At 42.8% G+C, this 21,842-nt stretch overlaps 1 protein-coding gene across 1 annotated transcript; it reads left to right on the top strand.

Moving 5' to 3' along the window:
* Positions 1-3,339: 3,339 nt before the first annotated feature.
* On the top strand, positions 3,340-19,639 carry LOC120062725 (coiled-coil domain-containing protein 92-like). Its single transcript, XM_039012785.1, has 3 exons — positions 3,340-3,475; positions 5,752-5,793; positions 18,674-19,639. The coding sequence occupies exons 1-3, from the start codon at positions 3,340-3,342 to the stop codon at positions 19,462-19,464; spliced, it is 969 nt and encodes a 322-aa protein (XP_038868713.1). The 3' UTR covers positions 19,465-19,639.
* Positions 19,640-21,842: the final 2,203 nt, after the last annotated feature.

Below are 21,842 nucleotides of genomic sequence, written 5' to 3'. Positions count from 1 at the left end.
GATATCAAGAATATAGCTACTAACGTTAGCTAGCTGACTTGATGGTTGGTTGGCTACACAAAATGACAATCGTATTTACTAACTAGTAGGTGTACTAGATATTACCAGTTCAGCTATTTGGATTGGGAGTGCAATAAGACGATGTTGTTTACAAACAGGGCGGCCTTAACCAATTGTTATGGACCGATCATCGTACGTCTGAATTACAGTTAACATCAAATGAAACAATTAGCTATTGTAGCTAACATTGTTGTCAAATAGATTTTGGATTGGAAAGTGGTAGTCAGATGCGTGCCTGTGAAAGTCGGATCGGGTGCTGTCCGCAATGCAGGTGCTGAAACCAATATAAAACTACTATAATTTTGTCCTTGCATGAGGTCAGTTTGACTTGCTTTTCCATTCTAATGAATAAATAGTCCTACAAAGACAGTCTTATTGCTCCAAACCCAACTGGCTACCTTGCTGTTATGGAGACAAGTGGATACATTTTAATTCTGCACATTTTCTAGCAGAGAAATGCGGCCTTAATGTCTCAATTGATTATTCCAAAGCACATGGAAAGTTAGTTATATGGACTGGAACAAAGTATCCATGAGACAAAGACATTTGCTCAACACCCACCCTCCATAGGAAAGCTGTGACTTCATGATATTTTCAGCATACTAATTTGAGACAGCACTTAGCTTGGTTGGGTGAATTGAAAGGGATTTTCTCAGTCTTAAGTGTGTGAGACGTCTACCAACCTTTTATCACAGGGGGTGTGTCTGTAGCGTTAATCTCTGTTTAGCGAAGTATGGTAGCTAGTTTGTCTTGCTTCTGCAGTTCATTGGAGAGAGGCGATAGGGGAGGGGAGTTGGATATTCAATTTTCTCTCCAAAAGCAACATTAATTTACGATAACTGAGTATATCAGATCACTACAAATGGAGAAAGAGGGTGGAGGGTTGTTTGTTGGTGATGTCATTACAATGTGATATCATTAGAAAAGTATCTAGTGTTGTCACTGTGCTATGACATCAGCTGAACTCTCAAGAACCAAGCCTGATGCTAGGAATGGGTTATGCTGTGTGAGAGTGTCTGCCATCCAGGGTTTACAGGAAGGACTCAGGATTACTCATTTATTATAGATTATCTCTTTGAGTGCACCCTTTATGACGCGTCACTCACTCTCTCTCTCTCTGTGATTACTCGGCTGTGTTGGAGGTCAACTGGTGTCCTTTGCTTCTGTACACAATGAGCGAATTTGACATAAAACTCCTATCGCTGAAGAGCAAGCTTTGAGAGCCATCAGAGGTGACACAATTTATTAATGTTAGTAAGCCGATGATGTAAGAGGGGGAAGCTATGAGATGTGTTATTGAAGCTTGCTTGCTAATGTATGCAGTGGAAGGCTCTCTCTGCACTCAGAGGGGAAAATCAATGTGCTCTCTACTCCTGGCCCAGTAGTGTTGTCTGGGAGAGGGTGGAGACAATGTGACGGCTGCTCTGCTCTGACTGAGTGATGGTCTCTTACCTCACCTCTGGGCGCTGTCTCTGGCTGAACACTGGTTGCAAGGACGTCCAAGGAGGGAGGAAGGGACGGGAGACGAGCAGACCCTGCCTGCTGCTGGAGACTGGCTGCATTATGCCACACCCTGTGTCACTGTGACGTTTACTAATCTTCTCAGGATCTCTGAAAGCATTCTGTACTTAGCCTCCTCCTCACGCTTTGTGCACTGAAATGGAGGAGTAAGTTCCTGCCAGAGTTTGTTTGTAGCCTAGTTTTTTTGGATGACCTGTTGATAATGACCTATTCAGCCTATGAAATACCCATTGGCCTATTAACCTATTAATTTCATCAAATCCATACCTTGTGTTCTGAAATGTGTGTTCTCTTATATGGTATTTGGATTGGTATTCATTTGAGGTCTTTTTAATCCAGGGTCTTGTCTCATTAAAGTGTTGATGTTTATTTTAAGCAACATGCTGGTAAAGGGCCCAAGAAACCCAACAAAAATGCAGAAGACTTGTTTCCCCCTGAGGTGTCTTCTTTAGAGACGTAGACTGCTCTCTATCTGATGATAAAATCAATAGTTCGACATCAGTGTGTGCAAGCCAATAGAGTAAGCAAAAAGGTATTAGCCTATGTGACCCTTCTCTCCTTGCAAGAAACATAGAATTAGGCTGCATTGCGAATTTTATCAGGATAAAAAGGGTATTGACTGAGTAGCATTCCAAAAACAATATTGAGTTCAATACTGTGCTATTTTCATGACCAAGAAACTGTATAAATGTACTCGATTCATTAAAATTTCTACATAGTCCCGATTTGGTTTGAGTCATTTTTAAAGTATACTGAACAAATATATAAACGCAACATGTAAAGTGATGGTCTCGTGTTTCATTAAATAAATCCCTGAAATGTTCCATACGCACAAAAAGCTTATTTCTCTCAAATTTTGTGACCAAATTTGTTTACACCCGTGTTAGTGGGCATTTCTCCTTTGCCAAGATAATCCATCCACCTGACAGGTGTGGCATATCAAGAAGCTGATTTAACAGCATGATCATTACACAGGTGCACCATGTGCTGGGTACAATAAAAGGCTACTCTAAATTGTGCAGTTTTGTCACACAACACAATGCTACAGATGTTTTGAGGGAGTGTGCAATTGGCATGCTGACTGCAGGAATGTCCAACATAGCTGTTGCCAGAGAATTGAATGTTAATTTCTCTACCATATGCCGCCTCCAACGTCATTTTCTAGAATTTGGCAGTACGTCCAACCTTCCTCACAACCGCAGACCACGTGTAACCATTCCAGCCAAGGACCTCCACATCCGGCTTCTTCACCTTCGGGATTTTCTGAGGATGGGGGGCATTCTGAGGAGTATTTCTGTCTGAAATAAAGCCCTTTTGTAGGGAAAAACGAATTCTGATTGGCTAGGTCTGGCTCCCAGTAGGTGGGCCTGGCTCCCAAGTGGGTGGGCCTATGCCCTCCCAGGCCCACTCATTGCTGCGCCCCTGCCCAGTCATGTAGAGCCATAGATTAGGGCCTAATGAATTTACTATATTTCAATTGACTGATTTCCTTCTATGAACTGTAACTCAGTAAAATCTTTTAAAATGTTGTATGTTGCGTATATATTTTTATTCACTATATATTGAGTTATCCTCATCCCAAAAGTAAGAAAAATCAAAGGCAAAGTAAAGCTGGAGCACATCCCAAATGGGTGAAAGGGGGAGCATTTAGGCTAAGCACTGAACCCCAGATGGTACGGCTCTTGTTTTGATGTTGTCTCTCTGTCATCTATGTTTGCAGGTCTCTAGAACTGGTGTGTTTCTACTGCATCGTCTGCCATGGCATCCCCCATTGGTACCCTAGAGAATAATCTGCACAGCGCCCAGAAGAACCTGCTCTTCCTCCAGCAGGACCATGCCAAGACACTGAAAGGTCTACATGCAGAGATCCGCAAACTACAACAGCACTGTACAGGTGAACATGCTAAACCTCAAACTAAACTTGAACTAGACCTAAATACATACACTTTACAGGGTTCGTACAGTCATGAAAATCCTGGGAAAGTATTGGAATTTGAAAATTGTGTTTTCCAGGCCTGGAAAAGTTTTGGAAAACGATAAAATCCTAAAATGTTATTATTATTATTATTTTTTATGTATCCATCAAATAAAAATCAACATATCAGCCAGAATCGGAATGACAATATTGCATCTGTGTTTGTGCACACCACTCGCATAGTGCGAGACCCAGTTTGCCGTTGCTTAAGGAGAGAGTGACAGTCGGACATTGCAGCAACAGGTAGGCCTATAAAATATGATAGAGAACAGATTAACTAGGTAGCCAAATCAAAACATATCTTGTACCCTCTAGTTAACTGTTTAGCTATTATTAGCATATATTTTGTTATGTTCCCAAAGACATTCGACCAACACTTGCGAAAAAGGTCATAGAAAGTTGATTTACTTTTTTGAACGATTCAAATTATTAATTTAAACAATTATTTTTGATGAAACAAATAATTCACTTCGCCATTATATTAGTTGGGAATCGGTTCAATGCGGTGAATCAAATCATGCGATACAAATAATAATTTGTGAATCGTAAACATTCATTTTAGGAAAAAAGATCAGATGTAGCTTTATTTTGGATTATGTGGCTTCAAAACTTGTTTTGTCGATACTTCCAGTTGATTTGAGCATCCAATGTAGGGGACATTGGAACTCAATAGATGCTAGTCAGCCTGCAAAGTTAACACTTCTAAGATAAATATGGCTAAACTCGAAAGGGTACATTTCCTGAAAAATTGCGGACTTGCTTCTTCTGAATAAAAAGATGTGTAACCTAACATAGCCATTTGATCTTTGATATATTGAATGAGCTAATTATTTCAAAAGGCATAAAACGTATTCGGGTTGCAATGTTTTACATCAAGTGTGATCAACCATCCTTCAGGAGAGCTAATGGTTGTGCAGGTTTTTATTCAAGTCCCCCTCTAACAAACCACATTTTAGAAATGAGCTGCTCAACCGGACCTTGATAAACTGGCTCTGATGTGTTTGAGCAGGGCTTGATCAAAAGCCTGCACACTCAGTAGCTCTCCAGCCTTAGGGCTGATCACATGTGTTTTATTACTTTGTGGGGGGTTAAGTGCCTTGCTCAATGACAGGAGATGGTACATGGGATCAAAGAGCAGCCTCCCGGTATCGATACCACATTACGCATACTTTTCTATACGTAGATAGAGACGCCGCTAATTGTTGGTCATGGAAAGTCATGAAATTCCATCTGTCAAAAACTGTGTGAACCCAGACTGTTATAGAATATGAAAGCATACTCACGCGCAACCGAAGGAAAACTTTCTCAACACCTGGATTGCAAGCTCACTTGGTAGACTATTACATTCTGAGTCATACATGGTGAATATTCATTTACAGTTCTGCTTGAACAACATGCAGTCACATTAGATCACAGAACAGCAACGCTGCAAAGGTAAACAGGATTAACCATAAGTGAATCATGATACCCTGAGCCACAAACCAGAGCGTACCACACCAGAGTGGCTAGCAAGGGCCGGGTCCATTAAATTCATCGCTCTGTGCTTTGGCCCAGGTTGTCAACTATCCTTAGACAATCTGCTGCCATTGCTAAGCTAGCCTGTGACTCTCACTAATCCTAGCCCATCTGTAGAGGCCTGCCATCTCACCTCTCTCAGGGGGTTTTCTGCACAGAAAAATAAAAAAATAAAAAATCTGTGTTAACTCCAATTACTAAAACCAGATATAAACAATGTAGAAAAGAAAATGGACCAATATATATATTTTTTAAACAACATATTTGACAACTAACAAACACCAAAATAAAATCTAGACCGTCAGGGAGAATCTAAAACTCCAAAATTATGCATTGATTTTGTTATTTGAGTCACTCAGATAGCCATAAGTCTTGGCAAAATGTGTAGAATTTCATGAAATTTGCTTTAAAACAGCAAAATGTTGTCTTTGTGGCCAACAGGATAGCCTCTAAAATTTAGGGTAGGCGACCACGCCATTGGCCACGCCTACTCCCACGCCCTGGCCACGCCCAACATCTAATCCACATTTTGATCCAGAAAAAACCCTGCTCTCCACTAGAGCTGCTAGACAGGCTCTCTGAATAGCACTCTCCTTTATGCCACCACACCACTCCTGTCAGAGCTGAGGATGTCACTTCCTGGTATGACGGTGACATTTGATCCTCTTCTCTTTTCACAGACTTGACATATGAGCTGACAGTGAGAAGTTCAGATCCAACAGGTAAGATGTTTAACAGGCTTCCTTTCATAACGTGACTCCAGGCACACACACTTGGCCTGACTTTTTCAATACTTAATTATTACATAGTAATACCATAGTTATTGAGAGATTACTACTTTTTTACTGGGGTGGGATCCAGTCAGTTCATTTTCTCACAATTTTTCTAGATGTAATTCTGTGGGAACTCTCTCTCTCTGTTTTGACTTGACTCTGCTGTCATTGTGTAAGTAATGCCAGCACTGGCAGTATAGTACACTGTTAGACAGAGACATGGAATGTAGCCATTGATGTTTTACCACTTGTAGTTATTCTCTTTGACACTGATTTCACTTTGATTGGACATTTTTTTAAATTAAATGGATATATTTTCAATGCCTCTGCAAACTATCATACTGGCAGGTATATTGTTCATGATATTATATAGCCTATGTGAACTAAAAATCGCTCTCTGCTTGCCTTCACACTGGCTGTTTGAAAACAGTGGCAGTGCCAATGAACAACCCAGGTACTAAAACCTGCAAAGCTATAAATAAGACTTTCTGCAGCAGAACAGAACAGAGGCCTCTGTATGTCTTAGCCCTGGGAATGGGAGAGAGCAGAAGGCTTGTGCTGTATCCTGGTAACACTCTTCCACCCAGGAAGCGGTGCGCTGCGGCCGGGACCCCCTGCTGTTCAGGGCACTGTCCTCCTTTCACTGTCAGCTCACCGTCAAGCTCATAGCACAGCCCCCTCCCCCACGTTACCATGGACATGTCACAGAGTCAAACAGAAGTCTAGATTATATACACAGGATAACTTACAATCAGCATGCAGTAGAACCACACAGAGGTCCAACTCTGGGATTTGACCACGTAGTAGACAGACTCAAATAGGAATTGAACATGAATCACATTGGATCTGTGCAATAGGTAGAAAATATAGCAATCAATGTGATGATGTTAGATATTCTGTATACGGTCAGTACTACAGAAATACTATTAACAATGGGCAGAAGTCAAGGCCCTCCCACCTTCATCTTTCAGGACACCATTACAGTCTTGATTAAGCAGCTGAAATAGCTTTATATACTTGCCAGAGAACAGTGGGCTGATACTCACACTTTGTAGCATCTCTAGCCATGGACCCAAGCAAAAAAGAATGATAGAAAAGCAAAACAGATCATGGTTCTGAAATCAGGCTTGATCTTTGATGTCTTTTGTGCTTCTGAATTATTGAATGGGAAATCAGTCAGTTCACTGTTACAGAATAACAGTGGGTTGTACGACAGGTAACATATCTCACTTAATGTTACCTTGTGTATCCTGTAAAGGGGCTCTGTGCAGTGCAGACAGCACGGTACTGTGGGGGCTATTGTCAGAGACAGTAGCAGGTTAGTGTGGGACAACACGCAGATTTCAGTGCAGGAAATTAGATGATGTGTCACGGCACTAATGGACAGTCTGTGACCTACTTAGTGCAGCAGGCAGGGCTCAGTGGCTCAAAACAAAGACGACATCCCCTCTCTCGGCTGGTAAAGAAACGCCAATCATCACCCCCCGCCCATTAAGCTGATAGGAAATATACCAGACTGCCCAGTATAGAAAATAGATGTATACTCTAGTATTAGATGTAGATGGTGTGACGTAGAAGTCCGTCACTGGCCGCGGGCAGCATTTGGTTCTTTAACGCACGCACACATTCATCACTCCTCCCTGCTCCGTTATAAGATAAGTTAACAATGTGGGTCGACACACAAATTAACTTCTGTCTTAGTACATACATTTCATACTTGTCAGTGTTCATATTTAAGATATGCAATATTTATTATACTTATCAATGTTGTGGATGAGCGCTTTGTTTGTTCGTTCTGTTCCTCTCTCTCTCCATCTCTGTAGCTTCTGGGTATGCTGGAAAAGGACCCGAGATAAGGGATTGGGCTGACTTTATAGTGCCTGTCCCAAATGGCTCATTAATGTAAATGGGCATATGGGCATATTGAAAGATACTGTCAGTAGTGATGTAATGTTGTAAATGTTGTGGTATTGTTTAAAAAACGTGTTGCAATGTATATCCTTTAGTAGGTTTAGTTAATGGAAAATGTAGGTTTGTATAGTTAATTGCTTAATTAATTAGTGTTAATTGTTCTGAGGGGAGGGGCTAGCCCTACAAAAGGAGCCTCTCTTTCAGTTCATGAGAGGCATTTTTGGATTGAGCTGTGGATGGGGCAGCATTGTTTTAAGCTGTCCCATAAGGTAGACGTTTGATGGCAGTACTGTTGTTTTTTTGTTCCGGAATCACCTTGTAAATAAACACCTTTGCACAGAAGAACTTTTGCGGTTCCGCCATCTTTTTATTTTGATAGAGGTTAGGTTTTCCAGTTTAGCCTTCTGGCCTACTCTACGTGACAGATGGGTTGTGTTGGGTAGACATCATTATGTAGGCTCTACAGTATGATATAGGCCTATCTATCTGATACAGAGAGCTAATAGCTAGGCTATATCTGTACAGTAGCTGCTTGTGAATGTGTGTCTGATCAATGCTAATGGGGTGGGGTGAGGCGAGGTAGGAGCTGTGTTGATGTGGTAAGGGGAGGATGAAGAGCAATGATGAAGGTCAGAGCAGTGCTGTGACCTTGCTATTGACCAGATCTGTAATTTGAGACAGGAGCTCTTCTCTCTCTCTCTCTCTGCCCACCGCAGATGAGTCTCTGTAGACCATCACTCACATCAGCTGACAGACTCAGTCCATGGTCAGTGGATGTACTTACTCTAGAAGCACTAAAGCAGTCATTCGAACTGCTCATGAATGTAATTTTTGTATTACTCTGCCATTTTTAAAGTCATGCCCGCTTCCATCCTTGACATTTCCGAGATACAGGGTATCGGGATGTATTCGGTCCTATTGACTTTTTCCACATTTTGTTACGTTACAGCCTTATTCTAAAATTGATTAAATAGTTTTTTCCCCCTCATCAATCTACAGACAATACCCCATAATGACAAAGTGAAAGCAGGTCTTTAGAATTTTTTGCTAATTTATAAAAAATATAAAACTTAAATATCACATTGACATAAGTATTCAGAACCTTTACTCAGTACTTTGTTGATGCACCTTTGGCAGCGATTGAGTCTTCTTGGGTATGACGCTACAAGTTTGGCACCTGTATTTGGGGAGTTTCTCCCATTCTTCTCTGTAGATCCTCTCAAGCTCTGTCAGGTTGGATGGGGGGCGTTGCTGCACCGCTATTTTCAGGTCTCTTCAGAGATATTAGATTGGGTTCAAGTCCAGGCTCTGGCTGGGCCACTCAAGGACATTCAGAGACTTTTCCCGAAGCCACTCCTGCATTGTCTTAGCTGTGTGCTTAGGGTCGTTGTCCTGTTGGAAGGTGAACATTTGCCCCAATCTGAGGTCCTGATTGCGCTAGAGTAGATTTTCATCAAGGATCTCGCTGTATTTTGCTACGTTCATCTTTCCCTCCATCCTGACTAGTCTCATAGTCCCTGCCGCTGAAAAACATCCCCACAGCATGATGCTGCCACAACCATGCTTCACTGTAGGGATGGTGCCAGGTTTCCTCCAAACATGATAATTGGCATTCAGGCCAAAGAGTTCAATCTTAGTTTCATCAGGCCAGAGAATCTTGTTTCTCATGGTCTGAGAGTCCTTTAGGTGCCTTTTGGAAAACTCTAAGCAGGCTGTCATGTGCCTTTTACTGAGGAGTGGCTTCCGTCTGGCCACTCTACCATAAAGGCCTGATTGGTGGAGTGCTGCAGAGATGGTTGTCCTTCTGGAAGGTTCTCCCGTCTCCACAGAGGAACTCTGGAGCTCTCTCAGAGTGACCATCGGGTTCTTGGTCACCTCCCTTACCAAGGCCCTTCTGCCCCGATTGCTCAGTTTGGCCGGGCGGCCAGTTCTAGGAAGAGTCTTGGCTGTTCAAAACTTCTTCCATTTAAGAATGATGGAGGCCACTGTGTTCTTGGGGACCTTCAATGCTGCAGAAATGTATTCGTACCCTTCCCCAGATCTCTGCCTTGACACAATCCTATCTTGGAGCTCTACAAACAATTCCTTCGACCTCATGCCTTGGTTTTTGCTCTGACATGCATTGTCAACTGTGGGACCTTATATAGACAGGTGTGTGCCTTTCCAAATCATGTCCAATTAGTTGGGACATAACATTTTTGCATCTGAGCTCCTAGTGTGTGGCTCTCTTTTATTTTTTTAAGTGTGCCACTCCGCTAGCCAGCACCTCGCCTAAATAGGTGTGCGTTTCTTTCGCCTCTCAATTAGTTGGGTTTAACACAGGTGGTCTCCAACGTAATAAAAACATCTCAAGGATGAGCAATGGAAACAGGATGCACCGGAGCTCAATTTCGAGTCTCATAGCAGAGTCTGAATACTTATGTAAATAAGGTAATTCTGTTTTTGTTTTTTTTGCCAACATTTCCAAAAACCTGTTTTCGATTTGTCATTATGGAGTATTGTGTGTAGATTGATGAGGATTTTTTATTTATTTAATGCATTTTAGTATAATGCTGTAACGTAACAAAATGTGGTAAAAGTGAAGGGGTCTGAATACTTTCATTCGAATGAACTGTAACACACGGTCGTTGTTAGAATCTTAAAATCACAAACAGAACTGGAGTTATAACTATTTTTAAATGGTATTTCCCCGTTGCCCCTCCTTCTCCCAACAGTAGGGCTTGCTCCCCTCCTTCTCCCGACAGTAGGGCTTGCTCCCCTCCTTCTCCCGACAGTAGGGCCTGCCTAATCACACCGATAATTGTCTCAACTGAACCTAAACTATGCCCAAACTAATTTCATACATAAGAACAGAATAAATAAATTAAGTAAAGTATGATGGGTGATTTGATGAGCGAGGGGAAGCGTACGTTGCAGTCAGACGTCTTGATTCCAAGATGGCGTAGCAGTCAGACGTCTTTGTCCTCGTCTTGTCGTGTCCCGTGTATATATATTTTTTCTTCGCATATATATATATATTAGAGGTCGACCGATTAATCGGAATGGCTGATTAATTAGGGCCGATTTCAAGCTTTCATAACAATCGGAAACCGATTTTTTTTAAATACTTTTTTTACACCTTTATTTAACTAGGCAAGTCAGTTAAGAACACATTCTTACTTTCAATGACGGCCTAGGAACGGTGGGTTAACTGCCTTGTTCAGGGGCAGAACGACAGATTTTTACCTTGTCAGCTCGGGGATTCAATGTTGCAACCTTACGGTTAACTAGTCCAACGCTCTAACCACCTAACCATAAACATCAATGCCTTTCTTAAAATCAATACACAGAAGTATATATTTTTAAACCTGCATATTTAGCTAAAAGAAATCCAGGTTAGCAGGCAATATTAACCAGGTGAAATTGTGTCACTTCTCTTGCGTTCATTGCACGCAGAGTCAGGGTATATGCAATAGTTTGGGCCGCCTGGCTTGTTGCGAAATAATTTGCCAGAATTGTACGTAATTATGACATAACATTGAAGGTTGTGCAATGTAACAGGAATATTTAGACTTATGGATGCCACCCATTAGATAAAATACGGAACGGTTCCGTATTTCACTGAAAGAATAAACGTTTTGTTTTCGAAATGATAGTTTCCGGATTCGACCATATTAATGACCAAAGGCTCGTATTTCTGTGTGTTATTATGTTATAATTAAGTCTATGATTTGATATTTGATATAGCAGTCTGACTGAGCGATGGTAGGCAGCAGCATGCTCGTAAGCATTCATTCAAACAGCACTTTCGTGCGTTTTGCCTGCAGCTCTTCGCAATTCTTCAAGCATTGAGCTGTTTATGACTTCAAGCCTATCAACTCCCGAGATTAGGCTGGTGTAACCGATGTGAAATGGCTAGCTAGTTAGCGTGGTGCGCGCTAATAGCGCTTCAATCGGTGACGTCACTCGCTCTGAGACTTGGAGTAGTTGTTCCCCTTGATCTGCAAGGGCCGCGGCTTTTGTGGAGCGATGGGTAACGATGCTTCGAGGGTGGCTGTTGTCGATGTGTTACTGGTTCGAGCCCAGGTAGGGGCGAGGAGAGGGACGGAAGCTATACTGTTACACTGGTAATACTAAAGTGCCTATAAGAACATCCAATAGTCAAAGGTATATGAAATACAAATGGTATAGAGAGAAATAGTCCTATAATTCCTATAATAACTACAACCTAAAACTTCTTACCTGGGAATATTGAAGACTCATGTTAAAAGGAACCACCAGCTTTCATATGTTCTCATGTTCTGAGCAAGGAACTTAAACGTTAGCTTTTTTACATGGCACATATTGCACTTTTACTTTCTTCTCTTTGTTTTTGCATTATTTAAACCAAATTGAACATGTTTCATTATTTATTTGAGGCTAAATTGATTTTATTGATGTATTATATTAAGTTAAAATAAGTGTTCATTCAGTATTGTTGTAATTGTCATTATTACAAATACATTTAAAAAATCGGCCGATTAATCGGTATCGGCTTTTTTTTGGTCCTCCAATAATCGGAATCGGTATCGGCGTTGAAAAATCATAATCGGTCGACCTCTAATATATATATATTTTTTTTTTTCTTAACCTCAACTTCAACATACTCTCCTGCAATCCGCCTCACCCAATGTGGTGTGGATCTGCTATTTTCTTTACTTTTGAACCGGAACCCCCAACAGAAGCTAGCCAGCTAACTAGCTACTAGCTAGTAGTCAGCTAGCCACTGCTAGTGGTCATCAGCTAACCTTAGCCCGGACAACTCTTGCCAGTCTGCACAGCGCGACTCAAACCAGAGCAAATCGTACTCATTTTTCTCCATATCTCCAGATTCCTACCGCAAGCTCTGAACCTTTTCACCTGGATCATCGCAGCTAGCTAGCTACTATTCAGAGTGGCTACTCCTGGCTAACATCTCTGTCCCAAAGCAAGAACCAATTAGCCTGGAGCTAGCCTTTGCTACGCCCATCTCCCGGGTAGCCAAAGAGGTCCATCAGCCACTCCTTGGGCTACAATACCTATTTTGCCAATTGGCCTGGACCCCTTTACTACCGACACGGAGCCCCGCTAATTCCATCACGACTGGACTACCGACATAATCTGGGGTTTTTTCAACTGGCTCCTCCGTTGCGACGTCCCCTGAATGCCCATCTGCTAGCCTGCTAGCCGAGGCCCGCTAGCTGTCTAGAGCATATCGGACTGTTAGCTGAAGAGGCCCATCGGACAAATTCTTTGGTCACTATACCTATTTTGACCCTTTTACCACAAGGAGCCCTGCTGATCCATCACGACTAGTCTGCTGACGTAACAGCACGAGGGGGCCACAACAGACTTCTTCCGTTGCGACGTCCCTCTAAGGCCCTTCTGCTAGCTTGCTAGCCCCGGCCCGCTAGCTGTCTGAATCGACGTGTCTCCAGCCCGCCGAGCTACTCACTGGACCCCTATGATCACTCGGCTACGCATGCCTCTCCCTAATGTCAATATGCCTTGTCTATTGCTGTTTTGGTTAGTGATTATTTCACTGTAGAGCCTCTACCTCTGCTCAATACGCCTTAGCTAACCCTTTAGTTCCACCTCCCACACATGTGGTGACCTCACCTGGTTTAAATGATGTTTCTAGAGACAATATCTCTCTCATCATCACTCAATGCGTAGGTTTACCTCCACTGTATTCACATCCTACCATACCTTTGTCTGTACATTATGCCTTGAATATATTATACTGTGCCCAGAAACCTGCTCCTTTTACTCTCTGTTCCGAACGTACTAGATGACCAGTTCTTATAACCTTTAGCCGTACCCTTATCCTACTCCTCTTCTGTTCCTTTGGTGATGTAGAGGTTAATCCAGGCACTGCAGTGCCTAGCTCCACTCCCATTCCCAGGCGCTCTCATTTGTTGACTTCTGTAACCGTAAAAGCCTTGGTTTCATGCATGTTAACATTATAAGCCTCCTCCCTAAGTTTGTTTTATTCACTGCTTTAGCACACTCTGCCAACCCGGATGTCCTAGCCATGTCTGAATCCTGGCTTAGGAAGACCACCAAAAATGTCCATCCCTAACTATAACATTTTCCGACAAGATAGAACTGCCAAATGGGGCGGAGTTGCAATCTACTGCAGAGTTCTGTCTTACTATCCAGGTCTGTGCCCAAACAATTTCAGCTTCTACTTTTAAAAATCCACCTTTCCCAGAAACAAGTCTCTCACTGTTGCCGCTTGCTATAGACCACCTTCTGCCCCCAGCTGTGCCCTGGACACCATATGTGAATTGATTACCCCCATCTATCTTCAGAGCTCGTGCTGTTAGGTGACCTAAACTGGGACATGCTTAACACCCCGGCCATCCTACAATCTAAGCTTGATGCCCTCAATCTCAAACAAATGATCAATGAACCTACCAGGTGCAACCCCAAATCCGTAAACACGGGCACCCTCATAGATATCATCCTAACCAACCTGCCCTCCAAATACACCTCTGCTGTCTTCAACCAGGATCTCAGCGATCACTGCCTCATTGCCTGCGTCCATAATGGGTCTGCGGTCAAACGACCACCCCTCATCACTGTCAAAAGCTCCCTAAAACGCTTCAGCGAGCAGGCTTTTCTAGTCAACCTGGCCCGGGTATCCTGGAAGGATATTGACCTCATTCCGTCAGTAGAGGATGCCTGATTATTCTTTTAAAAGTGCTTTCCTCACCAACTTAAATAAGCATGCCCCATTCAAATAAAATTGAACCAGGAACAGATATAGCCCTTGGTTCACTCCAGACCTGACTGCCCTTGACCAGCACAAAAACATCCTGTGGCTTGCTGCATTAGCATCGAATAGCCCCTGCGATATGCAACTTTTCAGGGAAGTTAGGAACCAATATACACAGGCAGTTAGGAAAGCAAAGGCTATCTTTTTAAAACAGAAATGTGCATCCTACAAAAAGTTCTGGGACACTGTAAAGTCCATGGAGAATAAGAGCACATCCTCCCAGCTGCCCACTGCAGGCTAGGAAACACTGTCACCACCAATAAATCCACGATAATTGAGAATTTCAATGATGCTTTACACCTGGCTACCCCTACCCCGGTCAACAGCCCTGCACCCCCCACAGCAATTTGCCCAAGCCTCCCCACATTTCTCCTTCACCCAAATACAAACAGCTGATGTTCTGAAAGAGCTGCAAAATCTTGACCCCTGCAAATCAGCCGGGCTGGACAATCTGGATCCTCTCTTTCTAAAATTATCCACCGAAATTGTTGCAACCCCTATTACTAGCCTGTTCAACCTCTCTTTCGTATCATCTGAGATCCCCAAAAATTGGAAAGCTGCTGCGGTCATCCCCCTCTTCAAAGGGGGACACACTCTAGACCCAAACTGCTACAAACCTTTATCTATACTTTCTAAGGTATTCGAAAGCCCACCGTACCTTCTCCGCTATGCAATCTGGTTCCCGAGCTGGTCATGGGTGCACCTCAGCCACGCTCAAGGTCCTAAACGATATCATAACCGCCATCGATAAGAGAAAATACTGTGCAGCTGTATTCATCGACCTGGCCAAGGCTTTCGACTCTGTCAATCACCGCATTCTTATCGGCAGACTCAACAGCCTTGGTTTCTCAAATGACTGCCTCGCCTGGTTCACCAACTACTTCTCAGATAGAGTTCAGTGTGTCAAATCGGAGGGCCTGTTGTCCAGTTCTCTGGCAGTCTCTATGGGGGTGCCACAGGGTTCAATCCTCAGGCCGACTCTTTTCTCTGTATACATCAATGATGTCGCTCTTGCTGCTGGTGATTCTCTGATCCACCTCTACGCAGACGACACAATTCTGTATACTTCTAGCCCTTCTTTGGACACTGTGTTAACTAAACTCCGGAAGAGCTTCAATGCCATACAACTCTCCTTCCGTGACCTCTAACTGCTATTAACTGCAAGTAAAATGTAATGCATGCTCTTCAACCGATCGCTTCCCGCACCTGCATCACTACTCTGGACGGTTCTGACTTAGAATATGTGGACAACTACAAATACCTAGGTGTCTGGTTAAACTGTAAACTCTCCTTCCAGACTCACACTAAGCATCTCCAATCCAAACTTAAATCTAGAATCGGCTTCCTATTTCGCAACAAAGCATCCTTCACTCATGCTGCCAAACATACCCTCGTAAAACGGACTATCCTACCGATCCTTGACTTCGGCAATGTCATTTACAAAATAGCCTCCAACACTCTACTCAGCAAACTGGATGCAGTCTATCACAGTGCCATCCGTTTTGTCACCAAAGCCCCATATACTACCCACCACTGCTACCTGTATGCTCTCGTTGGCTGGCCCTCGCTTCATATTCGTCGCCAAACCCACTGGCTCCAGGTCATCTATAAGTCTTTGCTAGGTAAAGCCCCGCCTTATCTCAGCTCACTGGTCACCATAGCAGCACCCACCCGTAGCACGCGCTCCAGCAGGTATATTTTACTGGTCACCCCCAAAGCCAATTCCTCCTTTGGCCGCCTTTCCTTCCAGTTCTCTGCTGCCAATGACTGGAACGAACTGCAAAAATCTCTGAAGCTGGAGACTCATATCTCCCTCACTAACTTTAAGCACCAGCTGTCAGAGCAGCTCACAGATCACTGCACCTGTACATAGCCCATCCAACTACCTCATCCTCATACCGTTATTTATTTTGCTCCTTTGCACCCCAGTATCTCTACTTGCACACTCATCTTCTACACATCTATCACTCCAGGGTTTAATTGCTATATTGTAATTATTTCGCCACTATGGCCTATTTATTGCAATACCTCCCTTATCCTACCTCATTTGCACACACTGTATATAGACTTTTTCTATTTTATTATTGACTGTGTGTTTATTTATTCCATGTGTAACTCTGTGTTGTTGTTTGTGTTGCACTGCTTTGCTTTATCTCGGCCAGGTCGCAGTTGTAAATGAGAACTTGTTCTCAACTGGCCTACCTGGTTAAATAAAGGTGAAATAAATAAAACATTTAAAAAATAATGTAATCACCAATTGTGAATGAAGAACAGGGTGGGCCATTCTATTGTATTGATCTATTCTAATTATAATCTCAAAATGGTATGTTTCCTATATCAGTCCACCGAATCCAAGCAGTCTTATCAGTCTACTCTGTCCTACTTAGAGTACACAGTGTGAGTAATTTACAATGGCAAGAAGACCAAGACGAATGGATCCACTTGCAGCGTTAGCGTTGCTACAAAACAAGCCTGGCCGATTATCAGCACAAAATGTCCTCACTGAGAGAGAAGGCCCTACATCGGAAGCAAAAAACAACATCTGCAACGTACACCATGTAAGCACAAGCTGACAATAATTGACAATTATTTACATCTGTTGCGTCTGTCCTGATGTTCACTATTTATCAAGCACACTTTGCGCTTATAATGATGTTTAGGTTACTGATGTTTTCATCATTTCACCGTGTGTCTTGGTGGTTGGGGTATTTTTTATTTTTTTTGTCATTATAGAAAGAAGCTGTTACTGCTTTCTAACACATGCTTTCTATTTCATAGTTGTAACAAAGGCACGTATACTCCCTCTCCAGCGCTCGAGTTCGTCAGGCTGCTTATTATTATGCACACCTGTCACCATCGTTACGCGCATCAGCGCCTAATCAGACTCAATCACCTGCCTGATTACCCTCCCTATAACTGTCACTCCTGTACGCTGCTCGTGTTTCTTGTTTTGTCCATGTTCGAAATTATTCACTCCCTGTACCTCCTTCCCGACTCCCACCGTACACTTTCCAGCACTCCATGAATAACATGTGTTGGACACTTGAATATTGTTGTTGTTTGTTTTTACATATAGCCTACAGTAACATAAATGAATGAAAATGCTATTAGTATATTCTAACGTTACCTAAGACCTTTTATAAACACAACCAAATTATTATTTTTGCGATAGCATATATGAAATGTATTGATTACACTGTTAGAATGTTGCAGTCAGGTTGGCTGCTCATTATCTTGAAGGGGGGTTCCTCGAGTCCCAGCGGTTCTAGTGTTAAAGTACCTATGCGCAAGTTGTGTGTGTGTGTGTGTGTGTGGAGGGTTGGATACACAGTATGTGTAGCCTATATTTGGAATTTGCCGTGTGTGTGTGCGTTAGGCCCAATGCAGCAGTTTTTATCTTAATATAATTTCGGGGTAACAGTTATTTACCTTTACATTAAAATGGTCAAAAAGAACCAGAAATAGCTTCTTAGCAAAGAGCAATTTTTCAAGCAAGAATTTTACAATTTTTTGTGTCTGACATGTACATATGTAGGATGTTAATTTGACCAGTTTCTCACAGCAGGAAAATAATCCTGCAGTAACAGGAAATGTGAATTATTGTCTGGATTATAATTAATTGACATTTATATAGGGCTTGCGACATTTTTAGTTGAGGCAAATCAAGTCTGACATTTTTAAGTGGAAAATACTTTCTTTAGAAGCATTTTTAAACCTTGAATATCAAATCAAATTTATTTATATAGCCCTTCTTACATCAGCTGATATCTCAAAGTGCTGTACAGAAACCCAGCCTAAAACCCCAAACAGCAAGCAAGTTTGCATTTCCTGCTGTGCAGGAAATTTCCTGCAACAACAGGGTGATCAAATTAAGATCCTATATCTGTACACAAGCCTACAGTATGTTGACTGCAGATGGCAGCCCTACCAGACAAATAGCAAAACAGCCTTGTTTGTACTCCTGATGGAATATTTTGAGAGGAATGGACAATGTTTTATTGTGGATCCAAATGAAACAGGCTACTGTATGTGTGACTTTTGTTTGTTGCAACAGGGTGTAGATTTCTGATGGTTGTGCGAATGTGCATGTTTTGTCTTCATATAGAGGTCTAACAGTGTGATTTGTTTGTGTGTGTGCAGACAGCAGTGAGGCACGCTGCAGGGAGCTCCACAGTAAGTGTGAGGAGCTTGAGGCTCAGCTGAAAGTGAAGGAGGAGGAGAACACTGAGCTGCTGAGGGACCTGGAGCAGAAGAATGCCATGATCTCTGTCCTAGAGAACACCATCAAGGAAAGGGAGAAGAAGTACCTGGAGGAGCTGAAGATGAAGAGCCACAAGCTGGCTGTCCTGTCTGGAGAGCTGGAGCAGAGAGCCAGCACCATCGCCTACCTCACCTCTCAGCTCCACGCCACCAAGAAAAAGCTCCTGGCAGGCAGCTCCTCCGAGGCCAGCCCCAACGTCAGCCCTGTGAGCTCCTACAAGCCCACCCCTCCCAAAGCCAAGGACCGTCAGTCTGGCCCTGAGACCCCTCTACGCCGCATGAAGAAGAGCCTGTCTCAGCCGCTGCACTCTGAGTTAACCGAGCTGTACCGGCTGGGTTCTGATGGGAGGAGGATGGTCCTATGGGAGGCGGTGGACGCCATGCCCGACCCCACCCCATTTCTGCAGGCAGCTCGAGACACGCCTGATTTACAGATGGTACGAGACCGGCCTGCCGTCATCCCCCCCATCGCCTGTGATCGCTCGTCCAGCCCCCGCCACAGCCCGGCACGGGACCGTCAGCACCGGGCACACGTGGGCGTGGCACACCGCATCCACCACAGCACCCCTCCACTAGCGCCGTCTCAGCCAGAGGTGGAGATGCTGGCTGTGGACCAGGTCAATGGGGACAAGGTGGTGAGGAAGCGATCTGGGGCGGACAGAACAGTTTAACACACAACAAGAGCGGGAAGGAGCATCACCTACTGTATAATCAGCTGCTTTTTATGCAATTCTGCAACGAGCAAAAGAAAGTAAAATGGAAAACAGACAAAAAAGAAAAATGTATCTTTGTTCATGGTCCTCCTTCAAAAAACGTTTTTAATATGTAGACACGGACTACTGTAAGCATGCCAAATGTTTTGTTTTGAAACCCATGTGACTTACACATCCTGTCCTTTTTGCATTGTCTCTCATCTCACTCCATCTTACATCGTGCACATAAACTTCTGCGCCAAACATCTGCATTATTGCCTGCTTACCTGGTGAATCCAATACACATCGTCATAGTTACTACTACAGTTAAGTTATCCATACTTCCATCTGGTCAGCAATACTGTCCAGACAGATAAACAAGCTATATGAAGTCTGCAGCTACTTACATGTTATAGAAGTTAACTTATTAAACTAATACTCCCTGAATGTTTTTCATGTTGTGATGTTAATACATTAACAGAAACAAATCACACAAATGAATTGGTAATTGTCTAGTTATCACACAAATGAATTGGTAATTGTCTAGTTATCACACAAATGAATTGGTTACATGTCATGGGCATTTCTAAGACATCATCTACACAGAACTGTCTGATCTATGTGTCTGTGATATCTGTAAATATGGGATGGATTTTTTTCTTTGTTTTACTTTTAATATAGAAAAATACATCAAGTATCGAAAAGTGGCATAATCACTTATTGTCATGCTTCTCACATCACACTTACTCGTCCTTGAATACTATGTATATGACAATATAATAAAGCAGTCTTTTTTTGTTACTAATGTGTGTGTTGGGAAGAATCTAACCTCTGTCACAGGCTTTCACCATGTCAGCGAAGCCTGGAAGCAGAACTTTGGAAGAATCTGAAGCAGAAACTGCTTGACGTTTCAGGCTGCCAGTGGACATAGGATGAGAAATAGGTCATTAATAGCAGTGTTTTTTGTAACTATTGAAACACTGGGTGTGGACAAAAGAAGACCAACATGTTCACACTGTCATGCTGTTATTATAATAGCACAAGTAATCTAAAGTAGGTATTTGACCATTCATATAGATTTGGTCTATTATTGGTCATGTGTGGGATACACCTGTCTGTGTCTAAATGAAAACAACTAGTTTCCACAAACACTCATCAGGTTTTCCATAGACATGGGCAGCCCTGCTTACTACTTTAAATCTGTGTCACCCTCTGCCCATGAGATAATTTCATTTTAGCCTAATGGTTAAGAGATTGGTTTTCCAAGAGACAGGTTCAGATCGGGTTCAGATCCCACCTGTGTGTAGTTGACGTGAGTCGGGGTCACGGTCTAATGATGAGGTAGCCCTGCATGCGACTTCAAAATCAGTGTCTCCCTCGGCCCAAAAGGGAGCTACCTATTGGGCTAACTGTTAAGACATTGGTTTCTTCTGTGGAAGATCCGGTTTCAGATCCCGGCCGTGAATGGCATCCAACGGTGGGATCTTCTTTCGTGGGAGAGGAGGTCAAAGGGGGGTGAATGTAGCAGACATTAGTTGCACTCAAAGTCTCGTGATGTAGCCCTGCCTGTGACTTCAAAATCACTGTCGCCCAAAAGGGAACCAAGACGTTGGTTTCTTCGGTGGGAGATTGCGCCCGTGAGTCATAGATTTGCACTCTGTAACCACTCATTCGAATTCCCTCTTTCCAGAAGTCTGCTCTAAAGCCAGCAGAGATCGTCTTTTCACAGACAATCAATGGTGAGCCAAGTAACATGGTGGATAGATGTGTGAAACAGACAAGCACAGCATGGGTGACTTCTAGAGGCAAGATATGTAATAAACATACTGTACTGTACAAATTCAATCCCTAGGTTATTTATGAAGAAGAGGACTGGCCCAACTAGTCTATATACTGCATATTCAATGTATTGTTTTCGGCAGAAAGGGCTCCATGTTGTATCAGAGAAGGTTGGAAGATGTGGAGAAAGACAGTTTATGGGATGGAAGAAATTGTGGGCCGTTTTTGACATGGAAACTCTTCATTTACAATACTTGATGAGTGAAATAAATGCAATTTACTTAGGACCAATCCAATTTAATGACTCGTGGAAGTGTTTACCTCTAGCCTACATTTCCATATCTAGACACAAGATGTCACTATACTAGCAGTACAGACTGGCAAAACCAAACATGTATTTTAAAATACCAAATGAAGCATAGGATAGAGAACAAAGGCCTAGAGATTGAGGATAAGGGCTTGAACCATGTAACCATAGGGTTACAGAGCAAGTACACTACCTCCTGACATTTAGGCCTACAGATCCAGACCTCTTGGCAGAGACAGTAGCACGTTACACTATTCGGGACAGAGAGAGA

This window comes from Salvelinus namaycush, chromosome 18, assembly GCF_016432855.1.
Source record: "Salvelinus namaycush isolate Seneca chromosome 18, SaNama_1.0, whole genome shotgun sequence".
Classification (NCBI taxonomy): Eukaryota; Metazoa; Chordata; class Actinopteri; order Salmoniformes; family Salmonidae; genus Salvelinus; species Salvelinus namaycush.
Note: the sequence above shows the minus strand (reverse complement) of the source record. Positions and strands in the feature narration are given on the sequence as shown.

Bases quoted from the DNA above. Each gene is read 5' to 3' on its own strand.
- LOC120062725 (XM_039012785.1), top strand. From the start codon at position 3,340: ATGGCATCCCCCATTGGTACCCTAGAGAATAATCTGCACAGCGCCCAG. The intron at 3,476-5,751 runs GTGAACATGCTA...CTCTTTTCACAG, and splicing joins ACTACAACAGCACTGTACAG to ACTTGACATATGAGCTGACA. The intron at 5,794-18,673 runs GTAAGATGTTTA...GTGTGTGTGCAG, and splicing joins GAGAAGTTCAGATCCAACAG to ACAGCAGTGAGGCACGCTGC.